Source organism: Eptatretus burgeri, chromosome 4 (genome assembly GCF_056783735.1).
Source record: "Eptatretus burgeri isolate ZD-2024b chromosome 4, Ebu_testis_v1, whole genome shotgun sequence".
NCBI lineage: Eukaryota > Metazoa > Chordata > Myxini > Myxiniformes > Myxinidae > Eptatretus > Eptatretus burgeri.
This window is the reverse complement of record NC_140964.1, coordinates 59161172-59185097: the sequence shown is the minus strand read 5'-3', so window position 1 is coordinate 59185097 and position 23926 is coordinate 59161172. Positions and strand designations below refer to the sequence as shown.

At 46.5% G+C, this 23926-nt stretch overlaps 1 protein-coding gene across 8 annotated transcripts in view; it reads left to right on the top strand.

Annotated features, from left to right (window-relative positions):
- SCNN1A (sodium channel epithelial 1 subunit alpha) overlaps positions 1-23926 on the top strand; it is an 86254-nt gene that overhangs the window by 25076 nt on the left and 37252 nt on the right. For 7 of the 8 annotated variants that reach the window (XM_085878281.1, XM_085878282.1, XM_085878278.1 and 4 more), the window contains 4 exons: positions 1416-1494; positions 1746-1803; positions 14570-14625; positions 14925-15000. In XM_085878281.1, the coding sequence (XP_085734407.1) occupies positions 1416-1494; positions 1746-1803; positions 14570-14625; positions 14925-15000 (269 nt within the window). Of the gene's footprint in view, positions 1-1415; positions 1495-1745; positions 1804-14569; positions 14626-14924; positions 15001-23081; positions 23840-23926 lie in introns of those variants that run through there. The other variant, XM_085878283.1, reaches the window with a different exon arrangement.

The window sequence follows — 23926 nt, the reverse complement described above, 5'->3', positions numbered from 1 at the left end:
CCTGGCAAGTTTCAATTAGATCGGACCAGTGGTTGTCGAGAAACAGCGGTCACACACACACACAGAGATTGCTGGAATTATAGATAGATGATGTGCCAGCCGTATTGGATTGAAGGAAAATATTTTAAAAATTCTCTGAAACCGCGTATCGATTGATGTCAAACTTCACATATTTGATTGACTACCATTGGTGGCATATGGCCCGATAACGATGACATCATCAGTCATGTCGTCTGGCAGCCATATTGGATATAAAAAACCTTATCCGTTCAATGCAAAACTTTATGTATGTAATCCACTTCCCAGTTTGTTGGGTATTAAATTTATGTCATTGGTCACATGGTTGGGCAGCCAAATTAGATTTAAAAAACAAATGCTTTAAAAATCTTCTCTGAAATGGCTTAACAGATCAATGCATTACTTCATATATATATATATATATATATATATATATATATATATATATATATATATATATATATATATATATATATATATATATATATATGTATGTGATCAATTACCTATGCTAAATAAAGTTTGGTGACTAGAATATCATAGGTCACATGGTCTGTCAGCTATAGTGGATTAAAGCCAAAACCTTTGAAAATCCTAAAACTTTGAAATTCTGTCAATCTACTGAAACAATCAATGCAAAACTAAGTATATCATCAAGTACCCATGGGGATAAAAGTTTGATAACTAAACCATCGTCAGTGAAGTGGTTCCAAAGAAAAATATTTTAAAATGTTTTCTCTCAATACAATATGGCTGTCATTGTGTGTTAACTATGATGTCATACTTATCAAACTTTATTGCTCATGGCTCAGTTTTGTAAGTGCCCATAAAGAAATCACTGCTTAGTTATAAGTGGCAGTTAGTGGGATCGACTAGCCCTGAGACATATAGTTTTAGAAAAATGGCTTGATGGGATGGCATCGTCATTAGAACGGGTGTCATTCAGTACCTGGCGTTCCTGCTTGCAGTTATAAGTGTGGTAGTTCTCGGTCATTGTATTTGTCGATTCCCACCCAAACAGTTCCTTTCACCCATTGTCCCTCTCTATATTAAATAAAATATATTTGTATATTACATATTTGTACGAGGACCATGCACAAGAGGGTTCAAACTTTAGATTCTGTCATTTATTTGGATGCAACTCCTGCAAATAGTACCAACAAATTACATGTAACAAGAGGATGTAACTTTTCAAAAAAAAAAAAAATGCCAAAAAAAAAAAAGCTTTTCATTCACTAATCAAGAATGATGGATGAGTGGGAAATTCTGGTCTTGCAAAGTTTAAAAAGTTTTGCCATATGGCATGTGATTCATTGGAGTTTACTTGCTTGTTTTTTTTTCATTTGTTTTACATTTGTTAAATGCAACAATGCTTATCTATAATATTGTACTTCCAGCTTTCTGTTACTACCAGTTGTATCAACGTTTTGTCTCTGGCGATTTGGGTTTCATCGAGCAATGTCCTGTCTTGTGCCAGTAAGTTTTATTTCATTCACCACACTATTTGTGGAATCTTGCACCACATTATTTCAGGCATCTTGCACCATATTATTTGTGCAAGCAATTTATTCCAGGTGCATTTGGCAAAATGTCTGTTTCAACTTCAATCCTTTCACACTGCAAATTTTGAAAATGTGATCCCCCCCCCCTTTTCCCCATGTCTTTCCTCCCTTCCCCTTCAACTTCTGCTGTTGCCACAATACATATTAACATGTTGGTTTTTGCAGTAGCACACAATATCAGCTGATTGCAGGATATGGAAAGTGGCCAGCACAAACCTCAGAGGTACGTTATATAATGGCACCTCAGGATGACTACTTTTATTCACACATCTACTACTACTCAAAGGAGAATTGTGTGGTGTGTGCATGCACATCCATCATGCTCGGGTCTAAAGGGTTTCTGCTGTGGTAAAATAAGGAAAAAAGAAATAAATAAAAGGTACCATTTGAAAGCTAATAATCTATTTACTTGGATGGAAAGATAATTATTGACTTGGAACAAAAAATTGTCCATTTGGTGTTTAATCATTAAAATTCCTGTTTATAAAGCCCATCTTTCCGGAATAAAAGAAGAAGAAATGGGATTTGCACTTCAAATGATTCAAATGGTAACGTTTTTATTATCATCCGACAGCAGGAATCCTTTAGAATAAAGTGCGGCAGACACAGAAGGATCATCTATTCAAAGTAGTACATTGTTAAACAAAGGCACTGGTCTGATAAATGGAATGTGTCTTTCAATCCCAGAAAATCGGTCTCACCTTATCATTGCAGAAAGATAGTCAACAAACCCATCTCTCCATTTCCTTGATCATCCATGGAAGAGGTTGTCTTAAATTTCTTGGCCTCACTATCAGCGATGACCTTTCCTGGCTGACCACATACGGTCATGACCAAAAATATTGGCACCCTTGCACTTTTTTCAATTAACGCACCATTTCTTCCAGAAAATTGTTGAAATTAAAATATATTTTGGTATTCACATATGTATTTCTTTGGTTTGCAGTTGAACAAAACAAAAAAAACAAAAAAAAGCTGAAAAAAATTACTAAATCTGAGCTTATTCCACACACAAATCCTAAAATGACCCGGACAATATTGTTGCGGATTCGCGCCCGCCGGCGTGCGGACGGCCACGTAACTCGAATCGCGGCACGTCGCCCACCGGACGGACAATCCAGTCGTGACCCTCTCGGACTAACGCCGGGAACCAGTCACGGGTGGACCTTTCGGTCTCACCGCGATCGAGCCAATCAGCCCCCGCGTGGGATAGGGTTGCTCGCCAAATTCGAACTACCTAAGTACCCACGCGGAGGAGAGGTAGACCGGGCGATCGCACCTGCGCCGCAGGTCGACTTCGGACACGGGCCATTAAGCGAGCCGTTCCGTACTATCAGAATAACCGAGCGGCGTTATCGTCGACCTCGACGGTTCGATTAATTATCGGGCGTATTCAGCCCACTACCAAGCCTTTACGTGAAGCAAGATGGGGGTTCAATGGGGAAAAGACGAAGCGAAGCGGAGAACAGTTCAACAATAAAGCACGTTTATTCTCGGCACACGGGAAGCACACAAATACAATTCCACCAAATGCACACAAAAAAAGAAACACAATTCCATTTTACACAAAAAGCAAACATAAAAGTGAAAACACAGTGCAGAGCTAATACCGACTACCGAGCACACGGCAACACTTATATAATTCTACTTCACAGACGACGCCGACAACACATACCCAAAACCAAGGAAAAAAAATACCATCAAGAACGAGATAGGCATGTGGCCGAGACCTGGTCGGGCCTACCCGTCTGGTGATGAGACGCGGAGCGCGATGGCCCGCAACCCGCGGGGCTCGTGGACAGTGCGCTGCAGGGGGGTGGGAAGGGGGCCCCCTTGGTCGCACTATCTCAGGGCGGGGGGGAACAGGAGGGGGTTGCTGATGCTCGGGGTATAGAGGATCTTTATTATGTGCGGACGAGCGTCTCCACCTCGGCCAGGTCGCGCTGCCGGCCTCCCTCGGGCGCGCAGCTCCTTGCACGACGCGGGCACCCTTCGTCCGACTCGCCGCCTCTCCACAGCTCGTCCCCTCCGTTCCGACTCTCCTTCGCCTCGTTCCGACCTTTACGACTCCCTTCTTCCTCGTTCCGACTTTTTACTACTCCTTTTACTGACGAACACCGTCCTTTTATCCCCCCGTAACTTCGCCTTTGACCCCCTCCCTTTGACCTTTCAACTCGCTCCCCATTGGCCCGACAAAAAGTGGGCGTGAAGGCTTTTTGATCCACAAATTTGCATATATCGATCGCCCTGGGGGCGGGGCCAATTCGCCCCTCGCTCACCGATTGGACGGCAAAAAGTGGGCGTGTGTCGTTTTGGATCCGTTTTTGAAGCAGAAAATCCGTGGTTTTGTACACGCTGTTCAACGTGCGCCCTACACGAGTCCAGCATCGGTGCCCATGAGTGGCGCGAGATGACGGTGATGCGATGGTGGCGAGTTGTGACGGTAAAGGTCGTGGCGGTTGTGGTGAAGCGGTGGTGTGGTTGGTGGTTGATGTTGTGGTTGTGATGGTGGCGATTGGTCCAAAATAAAGATAGTAAAAGAAAAACGGCTATCCTAAAGAGTCGCAGCACGTATAAATGACATGTATTCCCACTAGACAACGGGTTTGGGCCTAACTACACATGCACTTACCGAGATACCTCACCTAAGGGACCTGAATGGTGGTTTGCGAATCTGGTAACCACAACACTACCCCCTTCCCTTTTTACAGACTCGTCCCGAGTCGTCAAATTTTCGTGTGCCATCATGTGTAGTTTTCCCCTAGTACATTTTACCTACGGATCCCTGAGTGCGACATTCATGGTATTCGTGTCCCCAAAATAAATAACCTGAGGGCTGCGTAACTACCTAAACAAACTCACTCACACGGACGACTTAAATAAAATTGCCGGCGCTAGACAGACATGCCGGGGGCGCACTCATATTTACAGTACATCTTACCCTTAACTTACAAATCTTACACTAAACCATGGCCCAGGATCATTGAACTCTGCAAAAGAAAGCAGTTAGCAGGGAGCCAGGCTGCCCACATGCAGTCTCTGACTCAAACAATGCAGGTGACAGGGAACGTGGCTGGCTGCTCACACGCAGTCCAAGGCCTTCCCTTTTGAACTGAACTCAGTGAACCACAACGGTGCATGGGCCGCACAAACGTAGTCTCCGTGCCAGCTCAAGTGGCACACGCAATGAGCACAACGAATGGATGCATGAACACAAACACGGTGCACGGGCCGCCACTGCAGGCCCGTGTTGTAGCTGCCAACAGGGCAGTTCTCGCAGCTTGCAAACTGTTGCTTTCTGATCCTGGCGCACATGGAAATGAACAGGGGGGGCAAAGCAAAAATTGAACGGGGGCTGGTGAACAGGGGCAGTGGGCATGGCATGGCAAAGGCAGCAGGCAAACGCAGCCCGCAGAAGAAGGCCGCTGCAGGCAAACACAGCCGGCAGATGAACTGGCCGGCACAGGCCTTGAAGAAAAACAGCCAGCAGATGAACTGGCCGGCACAGGCCCTGCAGCAAAACAACAGCTGCCAATGAAGTTGGCCGGCCTCCGCCTTGAACCAAAACACGGCCAACCGATGAAGGTGGCCAGCCTTTGCCGTCAGTGGAAGTTGGTGGAGGAGTGCGGTGGTGCTGGCCACTTGGAAGGCGGGCTCGGACCTACCTACCCGTCTCCCTCCCAACCTATCGCCTTTGCCTGTCACTGTACATACCCACTCCCTTAATTTGTCAAACCCCAATTTAGCCCCAACTTATTTTTTTGTTGTTTTTATTTTTACTTCCCCACTATAAATCGTCCCCTAACCCCCTTTATCGTCCTTGTTCGGCTAACCTATCCTGTCACCTAGCCTACTCCCAACCCCTACGTTCCCTTCCCGGAGGGGAATAAGGGAGAGCTAGCGTCCTGTGTCGAGGCCCAACGAAGCCTCAGAATGGCCTCCCCAGAGTTCGGCGATCTTTAACCAAAGTGGGTCCAGCGGCCCACAACGACAGCGAGGGGATGGATGGTGCGGAGGGGTACATCTCCTAATCTACCCTAACCATTTAACTGCTAAACTACCCCGGGGCTTTCAACAAGCGCCTCTCACTTAAACTATTGGTTCTAACAACCCAGATTCCCGTCGCCTGTGTTGGTGTCCTTACAATTTTGGGCCTCGCCCCCCAATTTTCTCTCCGTGCCCTCACACGGTCTCCTGGCTGGGACACGTGGCTCCCTCCGGCAGGCACGACCCTCTGCCGAATCTCCCGCTATGGCACCCCCGGGCACTACACTGCCTCCGAGCCTACCAGCTCCCTAACACCGGGGAGTGCCCCCCATGGCACCTCCCCTGAAACGCACACGTGGCAGGCCGGCCTCCCGGGCCCCTTTCCGAGGGTCACCCGTGCCCACTGCACTGCCCACGCGGCTAATGGCGCCCGGGCCCCCGCACCAAGCAGGCGCACCCGTGCCACTACTCTATCCCGGCCCCCCCATGGGCCCTTGGCCTACCGCGGCCGACTAGCCTGGTGCCCGGGGTACCCACTCAGCGATACTCACCTTTCGCAGCCCCGCTCCCAAGCCCGTCAACAGGGCTCCCGCACCCCCCCAAATGGGTCTCGAGCCTACACTCCCACCAACAACAAAACGACCTCCATTTTCAATTTGACTAACCCAGCTAACTCACTCTACACTGACCCCGGGGTCCCTTGGGCGGGAGTCACTCCTCCCCAATCACTCATCGCACCATGCATTCCCCATTCGCTCCACACACAGACCCGCTGGCCTCACTCACTCACCAAGCACATGCCTCACAACTCACCAACTCTTCAACACACACACCGCTGAACTCTGCCATCCTTCTAACTACATCCCCTAACTAACTCGTGCTCCCACGTCGTCCCTTAAACTACAGCACGTTCCTTTTAACCTACGTAGCTAAGCTACGTCCCCTCTACACATCCAAAAATCTGTCACTGTCTCCAAATAAATCATTTTATTTCCCCACCTAAATCTGGCTACAATCCCTCTAACTAATCCATTCCACGGACTCCATGAGGACTTACCCCTGCCCCATGAAGTCGGTCTAACTAAGCTAACCCTTCCCCCTAACTAGTTTCCATCCTGTGCCCAGGTAAGGGGGTCTTTCACCCCTTGCCCAGGAATCCTGTACACCCGAAAGTGAGGCTTGCCCTTTTTTTTTTTTTTTTCATGCGCAGCACCTGCGCGGCAACTCGCGCTCTTTGCACCTTGCAACTGTCCGTGACGTCATGCAGCTGCACGTGTTCCTCGTCCCTCCTTGGACGGGACCATCCGGCAGAGATACCCCTCCTGCCGGATTCCAACCCCACGTGCAGCCATGACGTCACCGTGCGCATAAAAAAAAAACACAAGCCCCACGTTTCGAGGGGTTCCCCACGCGAACACATGTGCTTTGCCCGTTGGAGCTTAACACACACGATCGCGTGGAGAACCCGTCCGGTCCAAATCCGTAGTCCTGCCTAAACTTTGTCCGTCCGCGGGATCGGCAAATCCACCGCGTGCGTTTCCGGACCGGGACTTCACTCTCGCAAGCGAGCACGTGGCGGTCTCGTGCGTTGCACAGCACGAACCGCGTGCTCACTGCTGGGTGAACCCGGCACGGTCCTCGAAACAACTACAGCCGCTACTCGGCTTTCTCTCCTCTGTCGCCGTCTCCGTCGCCATTCCACACACGCATACCTGCGTGTCACGACGCACACAGTCCACACCATCACATTCACACGGGGAGACGCGGCTGCGTGCTCCCGCATGCCAACCGACATCTCCCTCTCATACCGCTCTCTCACACACACGGTCTCCCTGGCACACAGCGACCTTGCACACACGGCCGTTCACTCACGCGTGCCTCACTACTCACACAAACCATACTACTCACGTGGTGCTCTATTCACTCGCGCGGGGGCACTGCACCCGCGGTGCCTCACCCACACACGCGAGGGCACTCAAGCCGCTGTGCCTCATCCACACACCGTGCCTCACTCATACACGCAGGGGCACTCACCCGCGGTGCCTCACTCACACTGGCCGTTTCACTCACACACACGGCCTCTTCCACCACCATGGTGCCTCATCCACACACGGCGTGCTGGGAAGCACGCACTCCGGCACCATCGCTACCACACCACTCACACACGGGGTCGCTTCCACACACGGGGACGCACTCACACCTTGCACCACACACACAGGGACAACCACACTGGGGATTTGTGTCCCCACAAGGGTCTCCGGGGCCTCTATACCCCCCAAGCTCTCCGTGCACCCGTCCACAGCACTCGTCCCCTCAACCTCGCAAAACACGACCGAACTCACCTGGTCGTGACTCGCCTCAAGGGGGCATACTCCCTCCCCTCGTTCCTGGAGGAGGCCATCCCGCTGCTCGCACCGGGTCCCTACACGCTCCGCGAGCTCACCCCCATTATCCTCCACTACCTCCGTGTGTGTGTGTGCGTCACTTACCCCGTCCTCACCGTGTAGTCTTCCCTCTATTTTTTCTATCTCCCGTGTCTCTGCCAACTCTTCACCCTTTACCTCCCTCGTCTCAACTATTATTTCCGTTGTCGTCACCTCGTGTCTCGTCTCACACGTTTTGGTCTCCCCATTTAATTTTTCCCTTTCGGTCATCGTCACGACCCTCGCCCAACACGTTCCACGAATTATTTTTTCACCCGCCTCCACCGCGGGCCTGTCAGCCGTTGCACCCCCACCCAGCTCGTTTGCTCCCACACGTGGAGTCGCCATTCCCAGCTCCCTGGTCACGGCCTTCATGCCCGCCTGCAGGCATCGGCCCATGTTCTGCGTCTCACCCCGCAGCTCTTTCATCTCTTCCCTCATTTGCTGTGTATTCGCATCCATCGTCGTTTTCACTTCATTTGTATTTGTATCCATCTTTTCATCCATTTTTGTGTATTCGCATCCATCTTTTCGTTCATGCCTTTCATTCCGTTCTTCATTTCATTCATTTGCTTGTTCATGTTCGCAATCATCTTCGCTGTCGTTTCCGCATACATTTTTGCCAGCATGGTGTATAGCTGGGTCATGTCGGGTGCGCTTGGGTGAGCCGTTTCGGCAGGGGGTCGGGGAAGGGTTTTGGTGGAGAGGGGGGAAGGTGTCATACACGCGGCCGCTGCCGCACCCACCTCAGGTTCTGGGTTCAGTTAGGCGAGTCCGTGTTCCTGCACAATCAACATTTCCTGCTCGGGGATTCCATCCTGGACCATGGATTCTACATTACTACACATATACATTTCTAATACCCCCGGCTCCCGCTGCGCCTTGAGACGCCATCTTGCTTCTCGTGAAGGGTTAATTTGCTCGCTCGTAATTTGGAGGGAATCGGGGGTCGCTTCTCTCACCCCTGGACCGATTCCCGTGAATTTCGCTGGAGACAGGAGAGCCTGTTGTCCCGGCTCTCCAATACCAGTGCCGCGAGGAGGGCGCGATGAATTTGTATCCCACTCCTGACACCAGTGTTGCGGATTCGCGCCCGCCGGCGTGCGGACGGCCACGTAACTCGAATCGCGGCACGTCGCCCACCGGACGGACAATCCAGTCGTGACCCTCTCGGACTAACGCCGGGAACCAGTCACGGGTGGACCTTTCGGTCTCACGCGTCGAGCCAATCAGCCCCCGCGTGGGATAGGGTTGCTCGCCAAATTCGAACTACCTAAGTACCCACGCGGAGGGTAGACCGGGCGATCGCACCTCGCCGCAGGTGGGCCGGACACGGGCCCATAGCGACCCGTTCCGTACTATCAGAATAACCGAGCGGTGTTATCGTCGACCTCGACGGTTCGATTAATTATCGGGCGTATTCAGCCCACTACCAAGCCTTTACGTGAAGCAAGATGGGGGTTCAATGGGGAAAAAGGCAGAAGCGAAGCGGGAGAACAGTTCAACAATAAAGCACGTTTATTCTCGGCACACGGGAAGCACACAAATACAATTCCACCAAATGCACACAAAAAAAGAAAACACAATTCCATTTACACAAAAAGCAAACATAAAAGTGAAAACACAGTGCAGAGCTAATACCGACTACCGAGCACACGGCAACACTTATATAATTCTACTTCACAGACGGCGCCGACAACACATACCCAAAACCAAGGAAAAGAAATACCCTCAAGAATGAGGTAGGCCTGGGGCCGAGACCTGGTCGGGCCTACCCGTCTGGTGATGAGACGCGGAGCGGCGATGGCCCGCAACCCGCGGGCCTCGTGGACAGTGCCTGGCAGGGGGTGGGAACGGGGCCCCCGCAGTGGCACTATCTCAGCGCGGGGGGAAACAGGAGGGGGGTTGCTGATGCTCGGGGTATAGAGGATCTTTATTATGTGCGACGAGCGTCTCCACCTCGGCCAGGTCGCGCTGCCGGCCTCCCTCGGGCGCGCAGCTCCTTGCACGACGCGAGCACCCTTCGTCCGACTCGCCGCCTCTCCACAGCTCGTCCCCTCCGTTCCGACTCTCCTTCGCCTCGTTCCGACCTTTACGACTCCCTTCTTCCTCGTTCCGACTTTTTACTACTCCTTTTACTGACGAACACCGTCCTTTTATCCCCCCGTAACTTCGCGATTGGTCCAAAATAAAGATAGTAAAAGAAAAACGGCTATCCTAAAGAGTCGCAGCACGTATAAATGACATGTATTCCCACTAGACAACGGGTTTGGGCCTAACTACACATGCACTTACCGAGATACCTCACCTAAGGGACCTGAATGGTGGTTTGCGAATCTGGTAACCACAACAATATTATTGGCACCTTTTAGAAGTTGTGAGAGATAGTTAGATTTCAAGCAGGTGATTCTCCTTTACTTTGGAATTGAACTCACCTGCAGTGAGTTGCAGGTGCCTGCAATATAAAAATCACTCTTTCAACCAGTTTGAATCGAAAAGGAGTCATTCTGCTGTTTTATGTCACTGTGTGTACCACAATGAGTATGGAGAAAAGAAAGAAAACCAGAGAATTGTCTGAGGAGGTCAGACAAGATTGTAGCCAAGCATGGACAACCTCAAGGCGACAAATTCATCTCCAGAGGCCTTTATGTTCCTGTGTCCACCGTACACAATGTTGTCAGGAAGCTTAAGACCCATGGCACTGGAGCCAACCCTCTTAGACATGGCCGCAAGAGAAAACTTGATTGAAGATTGCAGCGAAGGATTGTTCAAATGATGGAGAAAGCACCTCGATCAACGGCCAAACAGGTTCAAGCTAACCTTCAGACACAAGGTACGACAGCTTCAACTCACACCATCCGTCACCAACTCGATGAAAGGGGGATCTATGGTAGGATACCCAGGAGGACCCCACTGCTGAGAGAGAGAGACAGAGACAGAGACAGAGACAGAGACAGAATAGCCTGACTGGAGTTTGCCAAAATCCTTCTGGGAGAATATCCTGTGTTCAGATGAGACCAAATTTGAGCTTTTTGGTAAAGCACATCATCTCTGTTTACAGAAAACAAAAACAAAGCCTTCAAAGAAAAGAACACCTTCCCTACAGTCAAACATGAAGGAGGTTCAGTGATGTGGGGTTGCTGTGCTGCCTCTGGCTGCCTTGAATGTGTGCATGGCATAATGAAATCAGGAGATCACCAAGGTATTCTGGAGTACAATGTTCAACCCAGTGTCAGAAAGCTGGGTCTCTGTCAAAGGTCATGGGTCTTGCAGCAGGACAATGACCCCAACACACACTTCAAAAAGCACCCAGGAATCGCTCAAGACAAAACACTGGACTCTGAAGTGGCCAGCAATGAGTCCAGATCTAAATCCCATTGAACACCTGTGGGGAGATCTGAAAACAGCAGTTGGGAGAAGGCACCCTTCAAATCTGGGAGAACTGGAGCAGTTTGCACAAGAATAGTGGGCCAAACTGCCAGTAGAGCGGTGGAGGAAGCTCATTCATGGCTGTAGGAAGTGATTGACTGCAGTTATTTTTGCCAAAGGCTGTGGTACCAAATATTAAGTCTCGGGTATCAATAATTTTGTTCATGCCATTCATTTTTATTTTCTGATTTTAAAGTTGTTGTTAATATATTAAGTTGTGAATCAAAAACAAAGGTTCTGTAATATTAACAGTAAAATAAAGAGTTGTGGAGACAAAATACTTTCATGAATTTCAACTTATTTTTGGAGAAAATTGTGAGTTATTTGAAAAAAAAGTGCAAGGGTGTCAATATTTTTGGCCACGACAGTAGCAGGCTGGCTTCCAAAGCCAGCCGCAAATTGGGCATCCTCCATCAATCCAAGTCTTTACTTGGAAATGGAGCTCCTCATTCTACAAGGCCTTTAGCCATGACGCGATGGAGTATTGCTCTCCGCCTATGGGCTAGCTCCCCCGCATTACATCCGTCTCTCCTGGATTTTGTGCAATCTAAAACTCAAGGGAATCACCCGTGATAATGCTGAAACACAGGGTCTGTTGCTCTTATTGCAGGCAGGTCACTGATCCCTGTGTTCTGCAGTCTATTTTCTAATATTGCTCCCTCGACTCTGTCCTCCAACCATCCCTTATCCACTCCAGGATGCATGCATTTTTCCAGTAACCGCTTCCCGGTTTGGCTTCCAAAATGTAGGCTGTCTGCACAGACCAACTCTTACTCATTGCTTTTCCTGATTGAAACCATCTGCAAGAGGCTGTCCTGTCTCCCTCTTTCCTTCAGGGCTTTAAGCAAGCAGTACGCTGCTATCTCTTGTCATCCCCAATTCTGATCCATGATTTTTATTACCCACCATTAACCTTTCCGAACCCAACCATCTTAGTTAATCATTTGTTTCCCCTCTGCCTGTTCATTCATTTTCTTGTTTGTCACACTGTCAGTCATACTTTCATAAGCCTCATGCCGATAAAGGAAATAATAAAAATAAAAACAAGGGCTGCAGTAATTTTTTTTTAGCTCACCTGGAACGTAATTCCGGGGAGCTTATGGGATGGTGCGTCGTCTGCCCATCAGTCCAAAAATACTTGCAACTTCTCTGAAACTACACATACAATTTTGATGAAACTTTACCACAACCTTCATTCACCCTACATTTACCATAGTTGGTTCATGGCATTACAAAATAAAAAAATTTAAAAGGACCAGTTCACCTGTAGCTTATTTGGGCCCAAGCCTAATGCTGAAACCAAAAGTTGGTAGAATTCGGACTCGTGGGTCTGGTGAGGAAGATTTTTTTTTTTGAAGGAATTTACATGATTTTCCAAATATTTTACGAAATCCACCATCGACACATTTCCCGTCATGTGATCGGCATGACCTCCGCAATTTAACATCACTGCCGTATCCTAATGTTGCAACCTAAATTTGGTAGCATCCTGACGAGTGGGTCTGGAGAAGATGATTTTGAAAGGAATTAATGCGATGTCCTGAAAAGTTGACCAAGTCGGCCCTTTTGACACTTCTGGTCACGTTATCCGCATGGCTTCCACAATAGAATTAACATCCCAACCCTACCAAAATGTTGCAACCCAAATTTGGTAGGATTCTGACTGGTGGGTCTGGAGAAGAACATTTTTGAAGGAATTCATACGATTTTCACAAAAATTGATGGTCGGCCATTTTGATACTTGCGGTCACGTGATCGGAATGACATGGGCAAATTAACATCCCTTCCCTGGCCTAATGTTATCACCCAAGTTTGGTAGCATTCAACTGGTGGAAATGGAGAAGATTTTTGAAGAAATTTACTAAGTCGGCAATTTTAACATACAAAGTCATGTGAGCGCAACGAGCTTTCAAATTCCTGTTACCAATCAGGAGAGGAATGTTGCTGCAAAATTTCAGCCGGATCGGCCCAGCGGTTTCGCCAGCGAAGTCGAAAAAGGAGACGGACAGACAGGTGGACTGTGTGTGATGACAATACCGTATCTGAAATTTAAATTCCAGATAAGCGAAAAAAGAAAACAGGCCGTAAGGGGGTTTATGGGGGGTTGCCCCCCAAAATATGTATTTGCTTTCTTCTCAGAAACTACACTTGCAATTCTGATGAAACTTGAATGCAACCTTCATCACCTGTGATGTACCAAAGTTTGTTCATGGCATGAAAAAAGGGGCCTGAGGGAGTGTATGGGGGGTGGGGGGGAGTGCCCCCGAAGAGGTCTTTGCTTTCTTCTCAGAAACAACACACAATTCCATTGAAACTTGAATGCAACCTTCATCACCCATGATGTACCAAAGTTTGATCATGACATCAGAAAAGTCAGGGTCTGAGGGGATGTACGGGGGTGGGGGTTGCCCCCCAGAATATATACTTGCTTTCTTCGCCGAAACTACACACAATTTTGATTAACCTTGACCACAACCTTCACCTATGATGTACCAAAACTTGTTCACACCATTACAGAAATTGGCAACAAGGTGGGGGGGGGGTTGCCCCCAAAATGGGGATTTACTTTCTTCTCAGAAACTACACACACAATTCCATAGAAATTTGACGACAGCCTTCTTCACCCGTGATATACAGTGCCAAAGTTTGTTTATGCTATTTTAAAACTTGGAGTCAAAGGGGATTTACAGGGTGTGGAGGGGATTGCCCCCAAAAGTGGGTATTTGCGATGGTTTTATTGGTACATTTTGCCGATTCCATCCCACATTGACTTCCTTCTCAGTATCATTATTCTACCAGGTGAGCACCCAGGTGTATTGCCCCTATTTTTAAAAAAAATGTATTGTCCAGGGCAGACTTTTTATTATTATTTTTTCAATTCTGGCACAATCAGTCACATCACTGGGCATCTGGCAATTGACAATAAGCATTTTGCACTTTTGAAAAGTCGAGTTTGCAATTTGCTGTGTAAGCATACATTCAATGTATTTTGTTGGACAATCATGATTCAGTAACTACTGCCAAAAGTACTAACCAGGATGGAGAATTAAATGATCTTTTACAACTGTTTTTTACAAGAAATTTTGTTTTATGCACTATTTTCAATCATTTAACATTTTCAGTACACTAAAGTTATCCTGTCTGTTTCAGAATCTGATATTCCAACTTCTTAGTACAGAGAGTGCCTATGGAAATACAACAAGCAGGTAAAATAAAGTGATTACCAACGTTATTGTGAACACTATTTCATAAAGCCATCCGATTTGTATGACGGCCCCCCATTTTGAAGAAATGACAACTTGGCTCAGTTAATTATGGTCATGCTGCTATATTGCTCAAATATCGATAACTCCACATATGGTTTATTGCAAATTTAAATGACTACTATTAACGTTTAGGGGGGTGTTTCTGCATTTACACCTTAGGAATATTGGTGAATCGTCTGACAGCTAATACAGCTATCATACCACACAGATCGCATTTAAATTTGGCACTTTTCTTCCAGAAATGATCTTGCCAAGTTGAAAGTGTACTTCGGAGAGTTGAATCTCAAATCTTATGAAGAAACTCCAGCTGTTACGGTAAGTTGGTACTTTAAGTACAACAAAGCAGGGAAAGTCTAAATGTGACACATACTGTACACGAGGGGCAGGGTGTCGGAATGGTACAAATTAGGAAAGCGTTTGGGAGGTCAGGTATGATAGGAGAATGAGGTTGGAAGGAAGTCGAGTAAGGCAGGGAATGCAACTCTTAATTTTGGCCCTGCAGGCCTTAAGGCCCGGTCACACCTTGACGTTTTAGCCAGCGATGGCAACGTATTAAAATGTATGTAAAACGCTGGCTTACGTTGAACTTTTGATGTTTTTTTTTAAAGATTCGGACGTATTCATAGCGACTTGGTCTTATGTATAACGCATTGGTAACGGACACAGAACGTTTCGTTGTGTTATAGATAACTTATACCAACGAATGCTGAACCTGTTGTCGGCCTACACAACCGATGCCCAACGATAGTCTAACTTAGGCATAGCGCGTTGCACGCATCGCCGACGATGTCGTGACGTAGCCTATTAAAAGGCTGACGCACAACGATTAGAATCATAACTGCCGTAGAAATGGAAGTGTCAACATCGCGGTCACACCTTGGCGATCTTGCCAGCGTATGCCGACCTAAGAAAAATGTGTCTAAAACGTTGGGGCACGTCAAATACGGTATGAGTAAGTTTGGTATACGTGAGTAGAACGCTAAAGTATGCTATCATACGTCGTAGTAAGTAGAGTACGTCAAGAAATTTTAAACATGTTCAAAATTTTACGACGTACTCGGCGTATGACACACGTTCCGCATGCGATGGGGATAAGTTTTACACACGATATGTGGACGCTTACACACGTCCACAAAGGCTACTTATAAGCTACTCATAAGTCGAAACACGTCGCGGTAATGTCTTTTTACGCGAAACTTATTTCTAACTTATGTTTGACGTGCTTTGAACCAATTCTTTACGTAGTCCCAACACACATCGACGTATGTAGACGTATTCCAATGACGTCTTCCGGTCGACAAAAAAAAAAAAAATTAACATGTTTCTAGCTTACAACTGCCATATAAAGACGTGTTCCCAGCGGTTTTGGGAATTGGTATATAAAAATGCTGCTCATAAAAGGGGAACCCAACAGTGTTTTCGAGTCCTTTTTGAGTCGATGTCCATGTCAGCAGTAACAGTATCAGTATCAGTATTAGTAGTAGTTTGTTCATGTTGGCAGTAGTAGGTGAGTGTGAGGGGGAGGGTGTGGGTTATGATGGATCGTCCTTGCGTCCGCGTGTCCACGGGTAGAAGACGTCTTTTCACCATTGTTCGAAGTTCTTCGCGGCTATTTCGCGGCTAGTTCTATTCATAACGGGTTGGACAAATGCACAATGAACTAATAATGTGCATAGAGCGCTTCGATTACTTATAGATATGGTATACCAACGAATAATTATTGTGTAGCCGGCGTTCACAAACTATGCCCAACGATAGCCTAACTTATCCATATCGTGCGGCAGTTTATCTTTGCCGGTGACGTAGGGTTTGCTATTCATAGGCTGCCACTCAACGATTTAAATGGCTGCATCTCCACTATTGAAAGTAGACGCTTGCGCTCAACAATTGGATTTTTTTTTACACTCAACGACTTTTAAACGGTACCACTCAGCTATTTTCATTGTTTACAATGAACGATTTAAATTGCTGTCACTCGCATTTGTTTTTTGACGCTGGGGTTTGGAAATTTGAAGCGTTTCTTCTGAACGTGTTAAAACGCTCAAACTCGACTATTTTAAATAGACGCTGCCGATGGACAATTGGAATCATAGCCAAGCTAGACATCGAAGTGTGAACATCCTCGTCATGCCGAAGAAAAGTTTGAAGAATGCTGCAAATAAGTGTCCTGGCCGTGGCCGTGGACGCTGACGCAAGGACGATCCATTATACCGACGTCTTTCAGCCTATGAGTAACTTAAAAGTAACGTCTGTCGATGTGTGGCAACGATCGCGTAACGTGCCAACAACACGTTAATCATAGGTTAGAAATAAGTCTCGGGTACGCTAAACATTACCTCGGCGTGTCTCAACTTATGATTAACTTACAAGTAGCATGTGTTGACGTCTGTCAACGATCGCAGACCGTGCATAAAACTTGTGGCCAGCGTAGCGGAACGTGTGAGTCGTACGCCGGCATACGTCGTGAAATTTCAAGCATGCAAAAATTTGAGGACAACCAAAAAGTACAACGTTTAAAGCCAACGTACAACGACGTATGGCAGTGTTTTTCAGCGTGCTCTCAATGTTATCAAAACTTACCCATAACGTATTCAACGTGTACCAGCGTTTTAGAAAAAAAAAATTCAAAAATCGGCATACGTTGGCTAAAACGTCAAGGTGTGACCGGGCCTTTAGGCTTTATCTGTCTGTCTGTCTCTCTCCCTCCCCCCCCACCCTAATGCTTTTGTGCTCACATTGTACCTGTGATCCAACTTTGATATTGGCATGATTGTTGTCCATTCACGTGCAATTAATTATTAGTCCAATAAATTTGGCTGACAATTTTTAAATCAACCATTCCACAAGGATAAACATGTCACAATTAACCAAATATTTCACCAATGGACCACCACACACTGTAAATCAATGTTGTAATGGTTGTTCAACTATCTTTTTATCAGACATGGTAGAATGGTAAATGCCATACAGCACACAGCCGTTGATGAACTCTTCAGAAATCACTCCATGAGGGGTTAGGCAAAACCAGCCCAAGGACTTCTTTTTTTTAAAGAGGGAAGGGGGAGTGAAGAGTGGAGTTTGTTGGAATGAGGCGCAATCCTCCAAAGACATGCCAACTTAGACATTTTTCGAAATGACATATGAATGCAAAATGAGGACTTTTGCGCATGCACTGTATGTGTGTTTACAGCGACTCAGTTCGGCACGGACACTTTTAACCTGCTGCATGGAATTCAAAGTCTTTTAAACATAATTTTCCACATTTAGACAGAAGTCGCAATTTCAGGGTACCTTGTTTTGCTGTAGTTAAATTTGTATTGTTCAAGGCCTACTCTTCGGATAGCCGTCAGGAAAACTGGCCCTTTTGACGCAGTGTTCCTCGTTTTGCTTTTCTTTTCCCAAATATTGTACGTTATGCTCTCCCTTCCTCGCTTTAAAAAAAAAAATGGATTAAAATTTTTTTTTCATTCCAAAACCATCTCATCTCTGCCACCCAAGGTGAATGGAGGTTATGTTTTTACCCCCATCTGTTTGTGAACAAAATACCTCAGGGGGCAGGTTGTGTTCCCATAGTGTGCTGCCTTTTTTGGCTGCTGGTTGCAGCAGTGGTTAGGGGCACGGCTATGCCGCTGATGCAGTGCCCCAATTACCAGTATACTGGGGCTCATTTCGCCGACCTCAGGAGGATGACAAGCTGAGTCAACCCCTGGTGTTAATTCAGTGGCCAACGGGGCTCAAACTCAGGACCTGAGGATCCCAAGCCACCATCATAACCACTAAGCTAACACCAGGCGAAGTTGGGTATGTAACAAGGAAGAATTTATTAGACTTTGGTGAAGATCCGGATCTGGATCCAAGATTTTTTTTAAGCCATTCTTCACCATTGAATGATAGGGCTAAAATGATAAATAGGACAACTCAAAGTTTTGGACGGATTCAGACGAAACTTGGTGGTGACAAGAACCAGCTGATTAAATTTTAGTTCAGGTCCGAATCCCTATCCAGGCCATCAGTGGGATACAAAACATAAACTAATCAGCCCGGCGGTGGCATTGTCTCTACCGAGTGTCCTAGTTCCACTTGATTCCTATCTGCCTTTTTTCAATATCTACCAACTGAATCATCATTGAATGTACACCCTTCTTCCCTTTCTTTAATATAAACATAAACAGAGACATTTCGAAGGACATTACCATAAAAAGAAAACCACAAAGCTTTTTGTTGTGCTCTCATCAGGTGAAATTCGCACAAAGTGAATGAGTAATGAAGAAGAACAGTCTAATCGACACCTATCAACAGTCAATTCTGATTGGACGTTCTCTACTGTCGCATCATCATCTCCCAACGGTCTCGGTGGGAGGATCCTGTTCAGTGTTCAGCTCTCCAATTGGAGGTTGCAGTCTGAGGCGGAGCGTAAAGTAGAGGACGAAGTATAACGCATCTCCGAATCATAGAAGCAACATTTATCTCTTCCATGGACCCCATGTTATGTCGGCAAAAATAGTTTGTCCACTCACTTTGCTTATTTGTGCAATGAAGAGGAGGAACACGAATGTTTCACGATCACAGATGGTGATAAAGAAGATTCTACAAAGCCTTCGCGGCTCCACCTCAGACTCTGCAACCTCCAAATGGAGAGCTGAACACTGAACAGGATCCTCCCACCGAGACCGTTGGGAGATGATGACGCGTCAGTAGAGAACGTCCAATCAGAATTGACTGTTGATAGGTGTCGATTAGACTGTTCTTCTTCATTACTCATTCACTTTGTGCGAATTTCACCTGATGAGAGCACAACAAAAAGCTTTGTGGCTTTCTTTTTTGTGGTAATGTCCTTCAAAATGTCTCTGTTTATGTCTATATTAAAGTTTTGTAGTACCAAGTACTCAAAATAGTTAAATGCATCACTTTCCTTATTTCTCCATCAGGAGTGTACGATATATTAATCTTTTTCACAAAGATTATTTTCCAAAACTGTATCAGCTAAACGTTTGGTCCATCAATCCTCCGGTACCAACAACAGCACCACCTTCTTCTGTGCCTTCAGCAAAAATTATTCCACCCATCCCATGATCTATATCTCCATGTGTCAAATTTGGGAATCTTGAGAAGTCCAGTTTGCAAAGGTTGTCTGCTCAAGATAATGAAATCAAATCCCCTTCAACAGTGTCAGTACCCTCCCCTACAAGCCTGTGTCCTTCAAATCCCACCCCTATGTGCCCCCCTCCACTTCACATGCCCTCTTTCCAAATCCCCTCAAAGCTTCATGTCTCCTCTTTCTGCATCCCTCCTCACACTGCCCCCTCAAACCCTATGCTCTCCCCTGTCCTACACCCTTCCAACGCCTCCTCCCCATCTTTGTTTGGAACTCAAACATGCGAGGCATCCACTCCAATGACAGATCTCCCAATCCAGGCCGCTGCTGATAAACTGGACATCTGTTTAACAGAATCCTTCCTCCCATAGGATGTCCCTGACTCGTTAGTGTCTCCTCAGATTTGATCGGCCTCAACCCCACGCTAGTGGAGTTGCACTTTACATCAATAACTCAATTGCTCACTGTCCTTGTACTGATCGTATACCTCCCAACACCCAGGAGTACCTCTGGCTACAACTTCCTCTCCACTCCCCCCTCCTGTTTGTATGTGTTGTACCATCCTCTCAACAGTCATGACTCCAGCTTCATCTCTCTCAAACAACATGGAAAATTTTTAACCACTCATCCCAACTCTCTCTTCCTTTTATGTGGTGATTCCAATGGTCACCATGCAATGTGGCTAGGTGTTGGTACCTCTCTCACCAGCCATGGCACTTCAGCAAAGGACATCTGTGACTCCATGGGACTGATGCAATCTGTGAACTTTCCAACCCAGATTTCAATAGCAAGTCCTCCTTTCTGGACTTTGTGATGACAAACTTCCCTGAAAATAGACTTCTGGTCTTCCTCTGCTCCAATTGGTTCATCTGAACATATGCTTGTGAGAGTCAACATCTCCCTGGCTATTCTCAAAGAGCTGCCTCAATGCTGGCGAGTTTGGCAGATCACTCAGGCAGATTGGTAGGGACTGCAAGCAGCCATCTAATTTCCAGACTGGTCTCTTATATCTGCTGCCCCTGATATTAACTCAGCCCAGGAATTCCTCCACAACAACCTGGTATATATTGTACAGATTCATCTTACCTCGTCTCCAGTTATCCTACCCTTCCTCCTGGCCATGGTACACTGAATCATGTGGTGAGGATGTTGCTCTGAAACAACTTTTCTCTTCCTGGAAAGCAACCACAACCAAAGCTAATCTCAGATCATTCCACAAAGCCCACAACAAGCGTGTCCAGTCAGAAAACAATGTCTGTCCAATGTCAAGTTTGACTTACAAACTTGTCTCCCTCCTCTAAAACCTGGTGGCACCTTTTCAAATCTGTCTCTGGATTATGCTCCTCTTCCATCCCTTACCCCTCTTCAAATGGCATAGCAGCCGACTCCGCTCGTGAGAAGGCCGAATGCCTCAAGTCTGTTTGCTTCCAAATATTGTATACCCACCATTCCCAGTCATACCCAACTGCTCATGGACTCTGTCTTTTGCACCTAAGAAGGTGAAGTTTCTGGCAACCCTCAACTGATTTTGCAGCTGGACCGAATGGCATCAGCTTACTTATCCTAATAAACTTGCTCTGCTGCTCTTGCACCCTATCGTTTGCCTGAGGTCATCTTCAATCTTCTTGGAAGTCAGCCAACATCACTGCATTATATAAAATTGCAAAAACTGAACCCAACTGCAGACCTATGATCGGCTTACTTCCAATCATCAAATCCATCATCACAGGTGGTATGGAATCCTTCCATTTCTCCAACAGTCTCATCTCAGATCACCAATTTGGATTCAGACCAGACCACTCCACCTTGGACATGCTACTTCTACTCGCCCAACAATGGATGTAGGCCCTCTGTCAGATGAGACAGGGCCATCTCTGGACATATCTCGAGCTTTTGATAGTTTGGCATCCTGCCTTGCTCTCCAAACTCTGCTTTTGGCATCTAAGGCCAGCTCCAAACATGGTTTACTGACTTCCTCCACTCTCATTAGCAACGTGTGACTCGCAACAGAGTCCTTTCATCTCCTCTCCCTGTGAAAAGCTGGAGTTCCCCAAGGCAGTGTTGAGCCCACTCATGTTTCTAATCTGCATCAATGACGTCTCCGACTCTGGAAAATCCCCTTTACCGATTTGCTTATGAATTCACTCTTTGCCATGACATCCCTCATCCTTCATCCTTCACATAGGCAGACAGCAGCATCTTCCCTCTCTTCAGACCCTGACAAAAATCACAAGCTGGTCAAAGATTTCAAATAAATCTTTCAATCCTGACAAATCAAATCAAATTCATTCTCTCTCAGGACTGTTATGGCAAAACCCTCCCATCTACTTCCTTTGTCCTCTTGAGGAAATCCAATCACACAAACTCCTGGGTCTATCTGCCATGATATTTATTGGGCAAACCATATTTCAGTTGCCCTCCAAAGCCAGTTGGCATTTCAAAGTTGGCATCCTCCATCTTTCAAAATCCTTCCTTCGCAAACCTGCACTTGTGTCCACCAACATAGCCTTCATCCACAGCTTCATAGAGTCCTGTTTGCCCCTATGGGTTGGTGACCCTGTCTCACACAGTGCCAGCTTGACATCACAGAAACCATGGCTTTCAAGATGATTGGAATATCCCACAATGAAACAGAGTCAATGAGCCACTCACTTTCCAATCGCAGACAGGTCGGTGATCTGTCTTCCACCACCTCCTTTCTGGTTTTGCACCCTCTGCTCTTTCTGTGCTTTGTCCTCCTCAAGTTTCTACAGGACACATTGAATTAACACCATGTGGGATTGACTCAGCCTGTCATCCTTCCAAGGTCAGCAAAATGAGTAGCATTGTACTGGTAAGAGGGCATTGCACTAGCAGCACAGCCACACCCCAGAAAATGACGCAACCAACAGCCATAGGCTGCACACAACAGCTCGCTAACTGCTCACCTCCGCAAATTCATTCCTTTTTATTTTATTTTTTTCCCCCATCTGTGGATCCAACTTCCACATTCTCCTCGATCTCATTCTTTCATTCAGATGTTCACCACCATCTCAGATAACTCCATCCAAAACTACGGTCTTCTCTAACCCCATTTAGCCATCCCCCCACTTACCCCTGCCCCTTCCAAATCTCCACTTTTTCTTTTGAGCATTTGTTTCTGTATCCATATTGTCCACTCCTACCCCTCATTCCACCACACCACCTATTTGTCCAAGTCTCCCTCTTTTTGTTTTTGTCCTTGCACCCCTAATTTTAGTGTCCCATCCCCTCTCTACCATTCCTTTTGTTATGTTGTGTCCGGATCCATTCAATGTTCCAGCTCTTCCATGAACCTTGACGTCGTATACAAAAAAAAAATACATGTGGCTTCTTTGCTTGAAGTTCAGCTTTTCAGAGGATACTGTGGAACACGAACAAACCCCATCGAGAGAGACTCATTTGCCCTCCACCCCCCCACACACAAAAAATTGCCGGGAGTATCCTGGATAGTTACATCACTTCCCCATGGCTCAGCAGCCGTTTGATATCAAGGCTGGAGTTTACTATACTTGTTTGCACGCATTGGTGTGATTAGTGTAGCAGCTTATGCCTGGTGTTGGCTTAATGGTTAGGGTGGTGGGTTTGCGATCCTAGAATCCTGAGTTCAAATCTCACTCAGCTGTTGAATTAACACCAGGTGGGGTTGACTCTGCCGGTCATCCTTCTGAGGTCGACAAAATGAGTGCTTGCTGGTATACTGTGTCAGAGTGGCGACCCATCCAGGATTGTGCCCAATAGCCAAGGAGACTGCTTAGGCAGTACCAACGCTCTGCACAGAGTATGGTCCCAATGGATGGATGGATGTTGCAGCTTCTCCACAAGCCTAATACCCTTAAAAATAAAAAGGATAGCTGTATTCTTGTCTCAAAACAGAGGAAGCATGAACTGAAAATACAGTGGTGGTCAAGGGTGTTGAAATTGCATTTTTGTACATGTGGCTGCTTCTTCCATAAGAAGTGGAAAAGTCTCTTAAAGAAGATGTTATGGAAGATGTAAAGGAATAACAGATGTCATGCAATAATCTTTAGTGATCTTTTTTCTTAAACTTCACCATTGATAATATATTTTGGCTTTTAATTCATAATTGCAAATTCACTTACCTTACTGACAGCAGGACTGATTTGC